The sequence below is a fragment of the Myripristis murdjan genome, chromosome 3, assembly GCF_902150065.1.
Source record: "Myripristis murdjan chromosome 3, fMyrMur1.1, whole genome shotgun sequence".
In the NCBI taxonomy this organism is placed as follows: domain Eukaryota; kingdom Metazoa; phylum Chordata; class Actinopteri; order Holocentriformes; family Holocentridae; genus Myripristis; species Myripristis murdjan.
Genome location: NC_043982.1, coordinates 11,624,400 through 11,643,905, shown reverse-complemented (window position 1 = coordinate 11,643,905; position 19,506 = coordinate 11,624,400). Strand labels below are relative to the sequence as shown.

Here is a 19,506-nt window from a genome sequence, read left to right as displayed (position 1 = left end):
ATGGTTGAATTAGACCAACCGGTGGCACTAGAGGGAAGGTCACGGGGTCACCCAAACTGCCAGCTGTCACAAAATGCCAGCTATTACGACAACCGCTGTTACAACAGCTTGGCCTGCTGGTGGCGCAAGAGAAAAACGTCATGGAGTCACCAAAGTTACCCGAATGCTGTAACCAAATTCCATGGCAATGCTAAAGTAGTTTTTCTGACATTACTGTACAAGATTTTTTTTTTTTTTTTTTTTAAATGGCCTGCTGGTGGTGCTATAGAGTTATTTTGCTGACATAAATGTTGTCAATAAATTTCATGGTGATCTACCAAAATGGATTTGGAGATATGTTGCTCTCGACCTAACTGCTGACAGACTGACCATCACTATGATGCACAGGCATAGTGACATGAGGACATATCGACAGCGCATATTGTTATTCCTCTAAGCACTGTGCATTGGAAAAAGTGCAAACAAACAAGCAAAAGCATGAACACACACATAACTCATGCTCACACAGAGCCCAGCTCTTACAAAGGTACTTCTTCTTTTGAGCATTTCATGAACTGATGAGCTGACTGTGTTTTCTGAAAGTTTTAAAGTGAAAAACAAAGTAACCAGGGTTAATCAGCTTTCTTTGACCTCTGATTTCCACTAGCTTTTTTCAGCACGTCACAACTAGTTTGATTTGTTTACTTGTGATAGATTTCAAGAAAAGTTTAAAAGTTCAGAGGGAGGATAACCTTCAGCAGGCAAACCTTAAAAAGAAATTATTAGTTTTTCAAATGACATAAGTCACAGTAAGGTGACATCAATTATTATTATTGCTGCTCCTACATGTGCAGTATAAAAAAATATCTGTATAAGATGATTATGAGTGTGATTTATTAGAGTGGATCAGTGTGAGCAACACAAACATTTCTGTGAGAGCTGCAGGTGTCAGCGTCGTTCATATATGTAGACTAATTGGCTGATCAAAATACAATAACTGCACCCACTTACACACACACACACACACACTCCTCTTTTTATGAAAGCATTACATTATAGTAACACCAGACTTTATTCTAATTTTAAAAGTTGGTGAAAACCAGCATTTTTGATTCGGTAAACATATTAGTACTGTATGAATGCGGCCACATTATTTTTGTTCTTGTAACACAGGAGGACTTATCCCAGCACCAATAATGCAATTAAAATACTGGGTGCCATGGGCAAATTTCATATTCATAAATCAAGAGTGACTTTCTTCTGTGCAGTTTTTTTTTTTTAATAACTTCCTCCTGAGAATAAAAAAGCATCTAATGTGATGAATAAAATCATAACTGAAAGTCTTTTAGCGATGTTACAAGCCAAAGCTGTCTGTGAAAAACCCTGGGACTTTTTGTTTCTTGTTGCTTTTGTTAATACTGAACATACTCAATAACATAATTTTATTCTTACTATTTATTATTTACCATTATTGGTGTTTTTGTTCCTTTGATTAAAATAGAGTAAAGGCTGGCGTCACTCTTGATCAGATATTATTCATCACTTGGCGCTGTGGTGGAAGAGGTGGGTATGCAGTTCGTTGGGTGGTTATTTACACACCCTGTGGTAGGAAAATGTAAGTATTCTGTGTTGCAGCCAAGAATGGGCAGTATAATATGCTTGCACATTCACCTAATCAATTTGGAAATTTAGAAGTGCAAGTGCAAATGTGCAAATATTTACAGATATGTTAAACATGCAGTTTACCATGTTGTAGTTCATGCTGTGGGTCATAATACACAAAATAAACAGAGCGATAATTTCACTCATCCTCCCAACCACTCCCTCCCCCATTGCGGAGACATCCAAACAAACATATTTTAATGCAGCAAATATTTGGACCTCCAACCTTCAAACTTATCGACAAACAAAAAGCAAAACTTCATTTACAGAGGTATGTTTGGACCACATGCCCAGGTGGAAGCTGACTATTCCCAGACACAGGCAGCCAGCGGGGTTATCAACAGCATCTCTTTAAGTTGCATCAAAATCAGACCAATGATGGGGCAGCAAATTCAAAATTTGAAATTTTAACCATTAAACAGGAACTCGCACATCATTTAGAGATACAGTCCATTTACAACTGACTGCCATGTGTTCATGTCCCCAATCATTTTGCAGTGCAAGCCTTATGTAGATACATTAAGATTTACTTGTTTGGCATCAAACTTGAGTGTCAAACTTCGCTTGAAATTAAGTCCTGTGCCGGGTAACAAAGACACCCTAAGCTCTAAGGTGACATTTTTAAATAATTATTTTCTGGTGGAGGTTTCCATTTCTCTCTGTGTGTTTCAACTCAGACACCAGGCAGAGCAGTGTAACACAGGCAATGATGAAAATACTCAACCCAGGGACAATAATCTTGAAGCCAAATCAAGGCTGCATGATTGGTGATGGATTATCTAACTCAGGCAACTCCCAGGTCTGTGGAAGTTGATTTTAAACTGTAAAATAAATGGCAGCAGAAAAGGCCTCTTGAGTTTTTAGGCCTGATATGTCTAACGACTCTGACTGTGTACAGACATCAGGAATAATGTAAAAGCAAGGTGCAACTCAGATGACAGTTACAAACTTAAAACAACACTTTTATTATCCTTTAATTAGGGTCCCCATCTGATCTTTGCTTTCTAGCTCTGTCATTGATCAGCTGCCTTAAAGGAAACTTCCACCTGAAAACATATTAACACTGCTAAAAAAAACCCCAAAAAACCAAAAAAAAACAGAGACTGGCGATTTACATGGCGTGTCTGGTATGATTTTGTTGTTTTAAGGTGTAATTTCATTTTCGTGCTGCTAAAAAACAAAGCATGTCGAGAGCAGCTGCAGCCTGCAGTGACAGTTGTGTTACAGTGGAGAAAAAAGTGAGCTCTATCTGGACTAGGGATGGAAATCTTCATCCCTGGGACGATACGATATGCATCTCGATATGTAGGCTACGGTACGATACACTAACGATTCACATGAAGCATATTCCGATTCAATACGATACGATTTATCTTCCCACCGCGATGCAGTCACGATGCAGTCACGATGCAATCACGAGTCAATACAATCTAATAACAATGCAAATCTGTGTAAATTCATCATTAATGTAATGCTCAAATAATACTGAAGATGGCAGCAATGCAACAAATTGGATGCCAGCTGCCGTTAAACGCCAAAGAAGAAGAAGACGAAGAAGCAGAAGAAGAAGAAGAAGAAGATGGGAGGAAAACCAATAGCGTCAGAAGAAGAAGTAGTAGTCTTCTTCTTTTTCTTCTGTCGCTATTTGTTTTCCGGCAGGCCAGACGACTATAGGTGTACTGCTGCCCCCCGCGACTGAGTGTCGCATTACGTTAGAGAGTGGAATACGCCGAAACACGGGAACATGCCAAGTAACATGTAAACGGAATATTCCAGTTGGCGCAGCGCAGTTACCTTAGCCGGAATATTGAGCCGAACCGGGATATGGTGTGCATGTAAACGTAGTCCATGTCGTCGCCTCAGGTGAGTATTCAGGTTGGTCGTGCTGCCTGTGTGCTTGATAACAAGACGGCATATCTTACAAATGGCTTGGGACTTGTCAAGGTTTCCATCCCTCTTAAAATAGTGACGCCAAAGTGACGCCAAACATGCGACTTGTATGTATGGCTAGGCAAACTATGAACTTGTGCGTCTGCCATGTCCAGCGCTTGGTGGAGTCGAGTCAACACGTGTTTCTTGTTGCCTGCAGCAGTCTGCCTGTTGCCCGGAGGTTGATATTCAGTGAGAAGTGACGCCGAGTGGTGAACAGATGAATCAGAGTGTGTTTGTCGTTATGCAACAAATAGTCCGCTTGTGAGAACTGCTGAGATAATTATGGAAGTGAATTGACTGAAAATAATCGTTTAAAAAATATTTATATTAATAATGAATCGGATTTTACCGATGCAAAGCTTTGACAAGCGATGCATCGTGGTTTCAGCCCAGATTCTATCCGATGCACACCATTCCAACCGATGCAACACATCGTAGACCCTTGCATCGGTGCAATGATTGCATATCGGCTAAAAAGTCCATCCCTAATCTGGACTAGGCTCAGTTTGCAGCAGTGCTAAACTGGGGAAACCCTGTGTGTTTGTTTAACATTGTAGCAAACCAGTGAGTCTACAAAGAAGCACTTGCTCATTATGTATATGTATGCATGTAAATATGTATATATTATTGTTTGTGGTTAACACTAAAACCTGGCAGCTAACATTTCTGTTTAAGATTGTTAATTAAAAAAAAAAAAAAAAAAAAAAAAAAAAAGCAGCCATTGAACATCTCCCAGTAAGGTCAGTGGATTCACTTCTGTCTAGTTTAGTCATGGAATAACAAAAAATTAAAAATTAAATAAATAAATACATGAAACACTATACAAAACAGCACTAGAAAAACAAAATCGCCATTCCATGATTTGAAATAGCAGTAGTGTGTTTTAGTGAACAGCATTAATATTATAATGTAATGTCACAAAGGTGCTTCATCATAGATGCAACATATTGCAACATGTTACATTATGAAAACTACATTTAAGTCATTAAGCCTTGCATTTGCTTGATACTGCTTCATCAAACTGTTTGACAGTAGCAACTAATTTGTCAATCCAATTGGCCTTTTCTAGCCCCTTACACAGAGCTACTCAAAATGCACAAAGCAGAAATTATTGTCATTAGTATCAGTATTGGAAATGTGTTGCTGGTTGCAAGAGGGCTGGGTTATTCCTGTCCTGTGATGTTCTGAAAAAGGACAATGAGAAAAGGTTTTACAACCACACCAGTGACACAATAATTTATTTAAGGGGCAAACAGATGGAAAGATTGAAACACGCATCAATGTTTTATTTTCCGATTAAAAAGCAACAGAAACTTTAACCAAGAAACATTGACTCTCAATAATTTGGAACAGGGATATGACAATTTTTCTGTAATCATCAGACTATCAAAAATTAATGAAAACCTTCCAAACAGCCAGAAAGAAGTTTCCCCCCATAGCAGTTCATAATATTTATCTTTAATCAAGGACTTCATCTGCTGTTTATGGCTATACTGCTGTATTTTCCTGGTCTCTTGCTGAAAATAACATATTTCAATAAGTAATGCGTTCTTAGAATATGTAACCCAATGAGGATTTTTTTTTTATTTGCTTACATATGTGGAATTGAGTGTTTCTGTGATAATAATCAAAGGAGTCAGAGCTGAAAGTTCAAGTTAGGGAGCAGAAAATTTATGAGATGAAAAACCGCTAAAGTATACTGTAGCTTCAGAACAACTCACCTCACCTCACCTCTCTCATCTCCACTCATACGCAAATGTGACTTAGCACAGCCTCATTCAAATGTCCACACACTGTCAACATTAATTGCCACAAGTGTCTGTAGCTCTGTGCTAATCTGATTGTCAAGCCTGGTCAATAAGTACATTTTGTAGAATAATATATTTACTCTATGCGTAAACCTCATAATTGCATTTGTCACTGGCTCATTTTCAGCCTCTGCGGTGACACCTACAAGGATTGTTTTTGACAACAAACCTAATGTCACCTTGCTACAGTACAAGCAGGCTAAGCTGTAATGAATATACCTGAAAATGCGTTACTGCATGGCCCACTTGCTGTTTCTTACAGAGCAATGGACCACATTTTAATAGTTCACAAAAAAAAATTAAAAAAATGCATTCTGCAGCAAATGCTCACTGTTAAATACCTACCTGACAAAAGTCATGTTCAAAGTGTGACATGGGGTAAGAATAAGGTGAGGACTGGGCAATAGACATCAATGTCATATTATTGTGATATTGTGATATAAGACTAGATACCGTCTGGGATTTCTGATGCTGTATTATTGTGATATGACATAAGTGCTGTCTTCTGCTGGTTTTAAAGGCTGCATTACAGTAAAAGGATGCAGTTTTCTGAACTTATTAGACTGCTCTAGCTGTTGTGTTATTTGCCTGCACCTGCTTGTTCATCATATCACTGTTACTGATGATTGTTTATCAAAAAAACTCATTGTTACAAATTTCATGAAAGCACCAATAGTCCCTGTCAACACTGAGGTATTCAGTCAAAACTACCGGGATATTTGATTTTGTCCTACTACTACCTATTTTGGTCAAACATGGCTGAGTGCGTCACTGTAACTACGATGCATACACAGTGTATGTAAAATGATTGCTTCAGATTTTCAGCATGCCATTTTTTTTCTACATTAGGAAGTTTATGGTAACTCAGACACTGTAATGAATATACATGATAGTAAATGTATTGACCTATATACAATAAGTGAGGATCAGCAGAATATTTATGTACAGTATGTAAGGTATTTATCTCACTGTAACACTGTAAGAAGAATATTTACAGGATGCAAGTTTTGATGTGTCTGAGTTTGCACTGTGACTGGATTACTTGATAATCTCATGCTAGTTGGTGGTAGCCCTCCCCTCTGTGATTTCAGCAGCATCTTAAAATAATACTGCATAAAGAAGGAAAGGTGGAGATGATGCCAGGAAGAGCTCAACAGTCGGCCCGGTGATTCTCCTACTAATGGAAGGGAAATAATTTCAGCCAGCTGTGTCTTTTCACATTAGGTCGCCCCACTCCCCAAACCCTTCCCTTAGCATACAACTACTCCCTGACGTACTCCAAATGACAGAGGAAAGGAAATTATCGAACACCAATACAATAAAGCTGTCTGGTAACTTAATAGGGCTGCTGAGTAGGGGCGCTGTAGCCATCTTGCTCTGAGGCGATAATGAGAGTCATCATTCCCTCTTGGGTTGGAAGAAAGGGGCCTCCTCTGTGGAGATGTGGTGCGCGCGCGAGTGTAAGTGTGTGTGTATGTGTGTGTGCATGCGCATGTTTGTCTTTGAGCTTCTTTAGTCCGGTGAGGCCCAATCAGCAAACAGCACAGTGCTTGAACAAAGCCAGAGTGAGCTCTGACTGAACACAGCTTGGGAGACTCCTTGGAAAAAAAATTCTGTTCATTAAATCGAGCTTAAGTCCAAATATTGACTTTGTGAGCTTCAGGGAACTGCAAAAGTTAGCCTATTCTATATATCATATCACAGGTCCCTCAACAATTAATGTGTTTAGGGGATATGTCTCTAGTTAATAAAGGTATTCTGCCTCCCTGCACAGATAACAGCAGCATCAGAAATAAGGAAGCTTACACGAAATCTGATCTAATAAGACACGAAGCGACGACGTATCTGTGCCAGTGACGAGGTATTAAATAATAATTGGAATGGCATCGGAAAAATTTAAATGTTCGCGAGAGTTATTCAAGAATCAGCTCATAAACAAAGAGGCCATTTTTCCGACCTATTCCCATCTATTTAATTTAACGGTGGAGGTTTCATTTCCTGAAATCAGACAGGTTCTGGAATAATATCTACGAGCTGCTTTGGGAACATTACCAGGGAGCCTCGGGGATACCATCTGAGATATTACATGTAGGGCTGCTGCATACTTACTCCTTCCTAAGCATTCTGACATTTGGGGCCAGATTGAAGTTATACAGAGAGAGAGAGAGAGAGAGAGAGAGAGAGAGTGTCTTGGGACAAAGGTTGTTGAACACTCTGCTCATACCGTTGGATCTAGAAGGCAGTGAAACAGAAAATAATGTGCCATTACTGTATTATTGCGCGGTGTCTGTTTTCTTTCCATGTCCACATAAATTGTCCTGCAGAGGGGACGTTAAACATGGCCTGAGGATTGGGGTGCGGGGAGGGACATCTGTGTGTGCGTGTGTGTGTGTGTGTGTGTGAGTGAGTGAGAGAGAACATGACAAGAGTCTTTCAGCCCTCTAGTGAAAGCAAGAAACATGCTGTGCTGCCAGTGCATCACAAGTTCAGATGCCCCTGTGTCATTCTGCCTATACATCCCCCCTGCGAGCTAAACAGGCCAGACACATTCCTCCACTCAGAGGGAGCACACCAGGTGATAGATGTTTAGAGCAGTTTTGGTGCACCGTATGTTTAATCTGGGGGAAAAATAACAGCATAACCAGCAGAAAAATACATTTGAATAAAATGTTCTTTCCTTTAGCATTCAACAATAAGTACTAATGTGTCAAGTACCGTACAATGATGCTCCCACACCGTGCAAAAGAGACTGTCGAATGCACCGATCAATATTTGTCCTGCACTGTAAGCTGTTAACATTATTGTGGAATTGTCTGAAACAGTTCAGCATATCCTCTCACCCCGCGAACCACATTCACACAGTCGTGCACAAACAATAACACAAGCAAAAGCGATAACAAATGTTTAAAATGAGGAGCTAGACAAAGAGATGCTGTATTGACAACAACTTATCCAAATCAATGACAAGTCCCAACAGATTCACTAATGCCCAGACAAAGACTATGAGCTCAGACAGAGAAACTTCAAGGTTCAATGTTTTTTTTTGTTTTTTTTTCTTGAGGAAAATTCCATGAAGAGGGTGTAGAGATCATGAAGGCTAGTCTGCTTCAGGACACTTAACAGCAGAATACTGTTTATGTTGATTTCCATATTTCTGTGCTGTCTAAGTAGATAGATAGATAGACAGATAGAGAGATGGACATGCACACAGACTCACAAGAATACCAACTAAATCCTATACATAAACGAACACCAGTGGCTAAGCCTGTGCTTGGGCAGAAATTTTCTACCAGGCCTGGTGTGCAGTGTTCAGTGATGAGTAAGCGCTTTACAGTATTGCAAAGTATTTCAGCATCATTAAAGAGGAAGAACTAAATACACTTGGCATTCTGGTTTATTACGGAGGGAGAATATGGTGAGACTCTCAATTCCCCCCCTCCAAAAAAAAAAAATAAATAAATAAAAAATAAAAGAATAAATAAAAAAATAAAAATCCCCCTGTTGATAACAGTATCTACAGAGTGTAGGAAAAACTGACATCATTAAGATTCACCAGTGTGCAAGCAAAGCAACACAAGCAAACCTCCTCCAACCCCCAAATGACTATCAAGCCCACTGTTTTCTAAGCATGGAGGTAATGAGACAAATACTTATTACTCAAGTAAAAATGGCACGAATATTAGCATCGCATTAAGTCTTGGATTTAATGATGTCGTTAGTATAATGTGTCACAGCAATGAAGAGGAGAGAAATACTTTAAACATTGTGTAGGGAAGAAATGAGCAGAAAACATGAAGAAAACACAGTCTGGTTTAGTGCAACGTCTCACACAGAGACATGCCCAGCCATGGATGGAGTCATGAATAAGGAGATGGTACTGAATATGGCAAATTATAACAGAGCTTATTTTCACTGCACCGCATGGTATGTTGAAGCAAAACTGCAGCACAACAAAATCTGGGATGCTTAGTGGGGTAATGACGAGTGTGGGGTGAATCTATGGTGATAGTTTTTGGAGAGGCGGGACCATCAGTACTCACTAAAGGGGTGCATGGGGTCCAATATTCGGGGTTCAGCTCGGCTCGAGGACGAAGGTCCAGATATTCAGGGTTCAGTTCAGTTCGGGCACGGGTTAATGTTCCCTTCATGGAAGATTGAAAAAGGCTGTTAGCATCACTCACTTGGCTGTTTCTCAGTCACTTACAGTAATGGTGATGGCAGAACACTTTTTACAGGTAAGGTGATGTTTAACCCAACTGCTGAGGAATGTTAACACAACATGCACAGTGTCAAAACGTATGCAAAATTCATGTTTTATTGCCATCAAGCCTAGTTCAGTGCCTCAGAAGGGCCACTCCGCTTTCTTTACATCACTGGATATACTGTAGGCATACCATTAGTAAGACATCAGCATGGAGTATTCACAGTACATTAATTAAAAATGTCAATCCCACAGTCCATAATGAATTTCAAAGAGGAGGAAATCCTATAAAATGTAGAGAGAATTATATTCAGAGCACAGGAAGTATCCAGTTTTCCTTCCCTGAGACCCTATGGCCTAAATGACAGGCCAATGGAATGGACTGAATCTGCTGGGCCCCATGAGGTCTATGATGTATACTGTAATTATCTGCTGATTCTCAAAATGGCTGTGTGTGAAATGAGGCTATGCTGCATGAAGCCCCAGGCATAAATCACTGTCTTTAACTGACTTCCAGATGACCAACAACAAAACAGAGCAGAAGCACAGAGAAAGGAGGGGAGGGGTTATCTGGGCAGCGGCACTACACAGCATCCAACTTTCTGCTTCTTATCAGCAGAGGCCATATTGTTAAGCAAACTTGCTCGCTTAAGACAGTTTTCTGTCTCCTAAAAATAGTCGACTCACTTGCACTTATTCTAAGTTATCTATCTGTTTACGGCTCGGCTCCTGCTACATTAACTATTCACCGCTCTGTTTGGTCATGCCACACCAGTGGATGATGCTGTGTTCGGCTCAGCTTTGTTGTGTGGCAGCGTGCCAGGCCGCTTGTCAGACTAGCTGCTGTGGCTGGCATGAACCTCAAGCTGTCTCCATAGCCTGACACACACAAACACATAAACATACATAAATGAGGAAACCCCCCCAACTCCCCCACACATACACACACGCACATTCACTCACACTGTGAAGTCAGATCATTTTACAAGATACATACTCATTTCACAGTAAAAGCATGCAACATACTGAAAGCTAATCAACAATGGCTTATAACATATCCTGTAAAATACAATGAATGAGTACAGTGAGCTACAGTGGTGTGGCGATAGGTAACATACAGCTGTATCATTCACAGAAATCGAATTTTTGATTATGTTATATTCATATAAAAACAGGCACACAACAAAATTGCCTGATTACAACTCACTGATTACAAATGTCACATCGATCACACTCCAGCATGTGAATAAATGGCTTTTAACAATGCCTTCTCAAAGCCTGTTCAAATATAATAGTCTCTGAAAAATGACAATGCTGTCTATATTTTTTACAATCTAATCACTTATCTCTCACTATCTCACTTGCGACTTGATTCCAGTGCCACGTTTAATATATAGTGGAGAAAATGATAGTGTGGCAAAAAAAAAAAAAAAAAAAAAAAAAAAAAAAAAAACAGGAAAAGCAAAAGAAAAGCCATCAAGTATTGTGTTGCCAAACTTGACTCGGACGGCTCTGTGGCAGCTTTTTCACAGGGGTTTTGATATGTCGGTTAAAGTGTCTGTCGTTGTCAGCTCTGTAAGTGAAACGGCTCCATATTTCGCTCCTGGGACCAGTTTTGTCAACCAGTTTAAGTGGACAGGGATTCAGTTCGAGACGTGATGGACTGTTTGATGCTGTTGAGCGTTCCCAGCTGTTTGAGTCTGACTGTCAACAGCTAGACCGTACCTCTCTATTCCAGTCCGTCTTCCTTTGACTAACCCAGTCTGCGCTTCTGAACCTCCTACATAGGAATGGACTTGCAGCAGACTTTGGGTGAGGTATTGAATGGCTATCAATTTTAATATTGTTGTCAATATTTGCTAATGTTGCAAATGCAGTCGCTTAATGCATGTATAGCAAGGTTTTCTAGAAATATAGTCAAAAAAGTGAGACACAGGCACAGACTGAGTGATATTGAAAGAATAATTCACAACTTTTAAATAACTAAATGTCTGTTTTGCTACTTTGCTTCTGGATACTTTGCATCTATCACTTGCTGATACCATACAACAGTGATTAAACCTGAATTCTTTTACATTTGCCATTCAAAACACCCTGTAACAGGTTAGGACTCAGGCAAAATCCTCTATGGCAGTGTGACTGCTTTGTGTTACATTTACCGAAGCTGCAAATGCAATTTGTTTGGAGTAAATAGAAGAGGGAAAAAAAACAAACAAAAAAAAAGACAAAAAAAAAAACGGGTGGTCAGAATAAGAAGGAATAGCTACCATGGTCAAACAGACAAAATGCCACTACCTTCAGAAATTCAAATTGCAGAACATTTTTGTGATAACAAGTATGAGCAATTTACAACCATTTATTTCAATATTTGAGAAAAAGAAAAATCTTACACAACCAAGCTGGTGTGGGTAAGACACTACAGGAATTTGTGTGTTTATACATGAAAGCATTTTGTCAAACACTGAGACCAGTGGTAGAATTGACCTTCATCTTCCAGTAATGACAAATGTATCCATCCATCTGGCATTGCTTGTTTGTTTCACAGGTTATTGAAGGTGTAAAAACCAAATATCCACTGAATATCCACTACCACAGTAAAACACAAGCGTAATGTCCTTAAGCAGACGCAACACACCTTGTGGCTCTATTGCATTTTGCACTTTGAAGCCATTGCCGTTGGACAAATTACATAGCATTGCATCCTCCTCTATGATGGATTTATTCCAGTATTATTGTATAACATCAGTGCAAATGGTTTCTCCACGACTAAAGCCTGATATTTACTGATCATCTTTAACACAGTTGGAAATTTCTCAGTGTGCGGCCTGGTATATGTGGCAATTAGAAAAATACACCAGACAACAAACAGGCTTATGAGTGCAAGGTGCATTCATAATTTGTATCAGTGGAAAACTGTCAGTAACTGTTTAACAATGTTAAAGTGTTACATGTTTTTTTTTTAAAGTTTCACTCTGTAACCCACAATGTAAAAAGTCATTATGGAGACTAACATGTCCAATCACCCCTCAACCCCCTCCACCCCCCCTCCCCACCCCCACCCCCACCCTGTGGTGCAAATCCTGACAAAATACATTGTTCTGTTGTTTCGGTGGCTCTGGTTGCTATGGTAGATAATAAGGCATGTCAAGATCAAAGGCAGAAAGACTATACTCTTCCGAAGAAGAGCACTGAACCTGCAGCTCACTGAGGGCTTTCACACTGATAAGTTTTATTTTGAAATGGACTTGTGTATGGATATATGCACATATTTTACATGTTGTTGTTGTTGTTACCGAACCCTCTTAATTAACTCTGCAGCTTTGAACAATTATTAGAAGATTTCACCAGCAAGCTCTGTTCTAAGACAGCAGGTATTAAAATGACAAGTAGCCATCTGGTTTTGAGATTGGCCATTCAAAAATTTAAATCAGCCAAGCTGTAAAATTGTGAAATATATTTTTTTTTTAGCTACTGTGTACAAAACTGGCTGGATTCACTCTGTGTAAAATTCAGAAACCTTGCACATATTTCCATACATACATCTCAGCAGCTCCTGTTCACATCTGGCCTATTTAATGTGCTCACTGAAGAGTTCAGCCTCGCTTTCGCTTGCACTTGCACTCACATCAGTTTGGTGGAAAATCGGGCCATTAGCTTTTTCCCTTCTTTCCATATCCTCCCAGAGGCATTGCCTTTAATTCCTTTAATTCAGTTATCTTTAGGATGACTTTACATGGAGACTGACTTGGCAATCTGAATTGAAGGATTCTTGAAACACTGGATAAAAAAGTAGTTACATGTACTATGCAGAATCAGTAATGATGGAAACTATTTTTGCATGCAAGAGATCAACTGAAATGATTTTGTTCACCAAAGGTAAATGTAATGGGAAAATATGTTTCAAGGTGACAACGGCTTTCTACTTAACTCACTGACACGCCATCCTACTACTGCACTGCTCATTGCATTGACACTTAGTGCAGACATTTGTTATGGCCATGGCTGCATGACATACCAATTTAATGTTCACTGAATGCTGTCTTTTCCTATTCCTACATGGCCTTGACTGTATAGTGCTTTTTGTTTGTAAAATGACAATTCATACTAGCAATTATTACTCTTTTATAGATTGTTATGCAGTGTATTGATTATTTTAAATATGAAAACCAAAGCTGGGATGGGAGTTTCAAACAGACAGTAGGGATGTGATTATGTAAGAACTGAATCACACAGTCAAAATCCACATACCATATTATGGGAGATATTTACATATTCTTCAACTGTGCATATTGCAAGAGGCCTCTAATTCCTGCATGTAACTCCAGTAACTTTGGGGTCTGAAGGTCTGAACTGGCCCCAATATGGAGACTATATATTTATTTTTCAGGTTAAATTTGAAGCCAATCCAGCTAATCTTTCATGTGGTAGTCAGTTCATCAGCGTAAATGATGTTACATTATGTCTAAGTTTCCCTGATTATTAGGTGAACTTGCCTTTATGGCCCTAATAAGACATGCGTTGATCATTCTGGAAGGTGCTTTTACTATAACCTAAAAACATGAAGTGTCCACTAAGTGCTTGACAGATGGATGTTTAAGATAAAATATGGATCTAATTTAAAACCTCCTGAGCACAGCGGTGCATGCCCCATTCTGCTGATGCCAACCATGAAATAATTCTTCACTTTAGTTCAGAATAATAGGCTGTTTTTGCATCTGTCTTTACATTCTGCTTTCTGTGCCCGGTTAAGGTGTCATTCCTCATAACTCTTACCCAGCATAACACAAACTGAAATGTTTTACCCTTTCTCTGCTCTTTGAACAAGCACCTCTCCACAACATGAGAAAGGCTGCAGCTGATGACTGCTTTCATTATTGATTAGTCTCTTGATTATTTTTTCAATTAATGTGATTTTTTTAGTCTATTTTTTCCTCTTTCAGCGTTTCAGTCCCTAGTCCTTTACCTTCAACAATGCTCCCTTTCACACAACACACACACTTACCTATGAAACACACTGCAAACATAAATGTATACCATGCATTTTGTATATCAAATAAATGTAACTATAAATTGCACAGCATTATTCAGTTAACAAAACCTGTTCAAGTTTTGAAAAGAGCAGCTGAACATGGGAACTGTAATGAAAAGCATCTATTATGTATTTTTAATTATATTGACCAGATTTCTGTTGTGAATAAACAGGATTCATAATAAACATTCACTCATTACTAGCATGAAAAATAAATAAATAAATAAAATAAAATACCAGTAACAATATAAAACCTCACACATACTCCAGTCTCCTGTGGCCTAATTGCAGCAAAAAAAGAAGAAAAAATGTTTTAAAATAGTTTCATCATAGTAATAGTAACATATCCAGAACGCTAGCTAGGCCAAGAAAAACATGAACTGATTTTGAAATAAATATTTGTACTTGGCTTCAGAGCTTTTATGTTGTGCCGGTACAAAACACGAGCCGTTGCCTGGGAAATGTATGATGCCATGAGAGTGTGACAGAGTCCCATCATGTTACTGTGAGTCTTATTAACTCCAGCAGCTGGCAGCCTGGAGAGGATCTTGCATTTTGGTTGTGTGTGTGTTTGTGTGTGTCCATCTGCGGCTAACCTCACATACTATTGGCCCTGTCAGCCTGATACGTCTTTATTCATAGTTATGCCTGTATGATCATGGACATCTCATGGTTGTGGCGATCCAAAACCTTTGAAAAACTCTACATAATGCTCTTTTCTAGTTTATAAGACTCATTTTTTAGCAATAAATACACGTACAACATTGACTTGTTAATTTGTTTTACTTCTTTGTTTTGGACTAGTGTTGTCTACTGACATACCGTGCTGTCCTGACGTGCCTCCAGCTCTTTACAGCTTTCGTTTCGGACCCACTGCAAAGTAAAATATTCCCTGACTTTCAGATACTTCAGTCGTGCACTTTGATTTTTCTCTGTTGCACTGCTGTGTCTGTATCACTGATAATTACAGTTATCAGTCTCTGTCTCTATCACCCACTGCCGCCATTTTTCAAACTCACCAGCGTCAGTCTCCTTCTCTCAATATTAATGACAGATCGCAAACCAACTACCTGCATAGGGCCACCTATTGTATGGGAGGGGGATAGCATCACATATTGATTACTCCAGCACATGCACACAATGATGATAAAAATAGTTTGCTATCTTTTTTCTATTGTCAGTTTTTATCGATTTTATGGATTAGTTGTTGTATAAAATATGGTATAGTGTTTATATATTTTTTTTTTTTCACACATCCTCACACAACTTAATTATGTTGTTATCTTGGAATAAAAAAAAAAAAATAAAATAATGGTTTTGCTAAGATCCAATTTCTGGCCCATCACCATCTCCCTCATGAGAGATTAACCTGCAAGTGTGAGAGTGGAACTAAAGGGTAGACAGCCAAAAGTGTTAGAAGGAGAGATCACAAGTGATCAACACATCAAATTTTACTGTGGCACAGGCAGCAAATGCAGGCACAAATCAGTTACCTTATTAAACTGTGAAACAGAGTGAATCGGTTTTGTTATATTATCATAATAAAATAATTGTGGTCATGAGAAAACACAATTTTATATCTTAAGATAAGACGATGAAGTTGTGCTTTTGCCGTGGTGGGAGTAAAAGAAAAAAAAAAATGCAGCCACAGCCTTTCAGTGCTTTAATCCAAATCACTTTGTAAGGTTTCTTGATTCAAAAGAGATTTAGTTGACTTTTTTTCTTTATTACATTCGTGAAACAGGTGGACCTGCTACAACCAACAGAAATTATTTCACCTTAATGATTTTTCTCCTATGTTAGGAGAAACAAAAGATATTAAGACTCTATATTAGACAATGTAAAATTATTTTAAGGTGGTTTGGCTTTCCCAGGCCAAAGAGTCAGTGCCATCCCGCAGCTTCCACAGTGCCAAACACAAAGGGAGAAGAAGCTCATCTGCTGCTGCACCTGATGACCATCCCATCTCATCAGCGGCCCTATAAGAGAGGCAGCCTCACCCACACAAGAAGGTCAGTGCGGCTTGAGTTTGTTACCTTATATCATGCCATTTTCTCTCTGCAGTGGAGGGAGTCGACTGACTGACTGCCTCTCCACCATGACAACCACTGACACACTTCGTCTGCACTCCACTTTTGAATATCACCCCACTAGAATCTGGAGCACTGAAGACACCCACCACCACTTTTAACTTTCCATCACTTCCTGCCCAAACCGATTCCACATTTCAACCACTCCATCCAACATAAATGGAAGAATAAACATGCAAAATGGGTGAATGGCAGGCGCTTGTATGTTTAAGTCCTTCCAAATTCAAGTTTGAGCTTATTTAGAGCCCTGAATTACTGTTTTTCAGTTTCAGTGATGATGTTCTTGCAGCATCAAATGGCCTTAGGTTTACCTCAAATGATCACCGAAGCCCAGGTCGAATCCAAATCAAAAAGGCAAATAAGAAAAAAAAAAAAAAAAAAAAAAAAAAAAAAAAAAAAAAAAGATTTATTACCTTAAAGTCAGCAAAAATGCTTCAGAAATTAGCAGCTAATATTTTCTCAGGGTACCTTCCATTTTGATTTCAGGATTGGCACTGATATCCTTGACTACTTAAAGATATGCTCAGTCAAGACAGGGAACTTTACCTCAAGACACTACAGGTTTCTGACTGATTATTTTTAGTAAAAAACCTAAAAAAAAAAAAAAAAAAAAAGACTATGAATAACAGCCAAGTTCGAATAATGTCTGTGGGTGGAAATAATTTGCTGCCAAAATAACTATTGAATTAGGATGTTGCTCATCCCTGCAGTTTTTGCACGCTGCACATGCATGCACTTTTAATTTTTATGGCCAAAGACAGCTAAAGTTCATAGTCCTCAGCACTGTAACAGATATCTGAGAAACTCTGGGAACAAGAGATCAATGAAACCCTGAATCTAAAATGATGATCAAAGGAAATCAGTTCAAAGTTTCTGGTCTGACAAGTTAATTAGGTTATCTATGCTTCATGGACTGAGTAAATTCCTTCAGTGATCTATATACAATTACTATACATGTTACATGGATACTGATAATAGGTTTCTCTTAAGCCAATTGCTAGAAGAAAATCTCATGCACACTACATCTTGTCAAGAAATGTCTTTGGCAGGAGATTTTTGCTCAAATTCTCCTCCTGTCACTGAGGAGAGGAAGAGGGAAAAAGGTGAATGTGCGGCAGAGCAATATTCAGTACCTTCATCTTATTATGCATCTTTTTATTATCACCCACTTGCCTGTCCCCATAATTAATGGCACATGTTCTCCATAAAATTGTCACAATGTGAGATTATTCATTAAAATCCTACTATATATCATGATTGTGATATGTGACAGAGAGGAAGCGAGAGTTTGCAACATTATAATTGATCATATTTCACTCCACAGCATCAGAATGATCATAGGGAAACCTTGGTTGCAGAGTGTGATACTGTCATGCCTGACAACAAAAATGAGATGTAAGAATAAAATGGGTTATTGAGATTGATGGAGGGTTGGCTGGGAAATGAGGCTACAATACACTTACACAATGCATATTGTAAGGATACTCAATTATCCGAAATGGATGTTGCAATTGATGTTTGACATTGGGACATTGTTTATTTATTTATTCATTCATTTCTGAATGAATTATGAGGAATAATTACTAAAATTATGAATGTAGGTCAAATAAAAAGCAAAGTCCTGCTTAAAATGCACTGGTTAATGGTCCCTTTTAAAAATAATTATCGCTAATGATTCTGATCGGCAGAGTGGCGAAGCAGTCAGCTGAGAAGAAACAGATTTGTTTGACAAATGTATTGAACCGGAATAGACACCGACGAGACCCTGGATGCCGGCAGGAATGATGGACAGCCCCACCTTGAAAGGGCTACAGCAATTTACAATCAAATGTGTTGTGGATGCAGATCAAAATGAGAAAGAAATTAAATGAGCTATGCATCCCACTGAACCAAACTGTGGGGGTAAAGGAATGAAAAGTGTTTGGAGAGAATTAATGTATTTACCCAACAGTACATTCATTGCACTCCTCTGCCTGCAGTGTTTCCATCACAAGAACTTGGTTTAACCCTCCTATTATCTTTGGGGTCAGTTTGACCCATTCAATGTTTAACGTCTCTAAATACATGATTAACATCATTTTTTTGGCTTAATTTCTAATGACTTTTCCGAATTTAATGAGGACAACTGGGTAAACATTAAATTAACATGATGTCCTGTACACATTTGGTACCCATTGGTGTTTCACTAGCATCTATTTGACCCCAGGCTTTTTTTTTTTTTTTTAGCTTTATAAAACACATGAGAAATACACACATTGGCTTTAGTTGTTTTGGATGACACAGAGGAACAATTACATGACATTTATAATTGTCAAAATCCTTCCCTCTTCTTTTTTGACTTGTAGTGGGTTAACTCACCCAGAAAAAACACAAACACACGTCGGGATTAATAATAAGATTAATCCCAATAAGATTAATAAAAACAAATGAGCTAGACAGTGAATGAGGTAAAAAAAAAAAAAAAAAAGCAACAAACAAGTAGATTTAGAAGAGAGAGGAGAGCGGAGTGAGGGCTAACTGTGTACTAAAAATTATGCCTGAAGTTTAAAAACAGATTACATGGTATCGGACTGGTGCATAGACTCATGCCCTCACTGGTACCTGATCCAGGATCTCAGGCTGTATCAGAGGCATTTCTGATATTGGTATCAGAACAACACCAGTTTCATTTAAAGGGCTATTTAGATAGTCAACAATGTAACACAGAAGACACACTCACAAAACTCACAAGTCACAAATTTATCATCAACATTTTCTGAAGGTTTAAATTTCTGGGGTCAAACTGACCCCAGTTGATGAAAAATA

General features: G+C 38.6%; 1 protein-coding gene across 1 annotated transcript in view; it reads right to left on the bottom strand.

Annotated features, from left to right (window-relative positions):
- Window positions 1-19,506, bottom strand: part of pcdh9 (protocadherin 9) — a 270,061-nt gene that overhangs the window by 188,728 nt on the left and 61,827 nt on the right. The window contains exon 3 of the mRNA XM_030075975.1: window positions 9,422-9,523. Within this exon, the coding sequence (XP_029931835.1) occupies window positions 9,422-9,523 (102 nt within the window). The remainder of the gene's footprint in view (window positions 1-9,421; window positions 9,524-19,506) is intronic.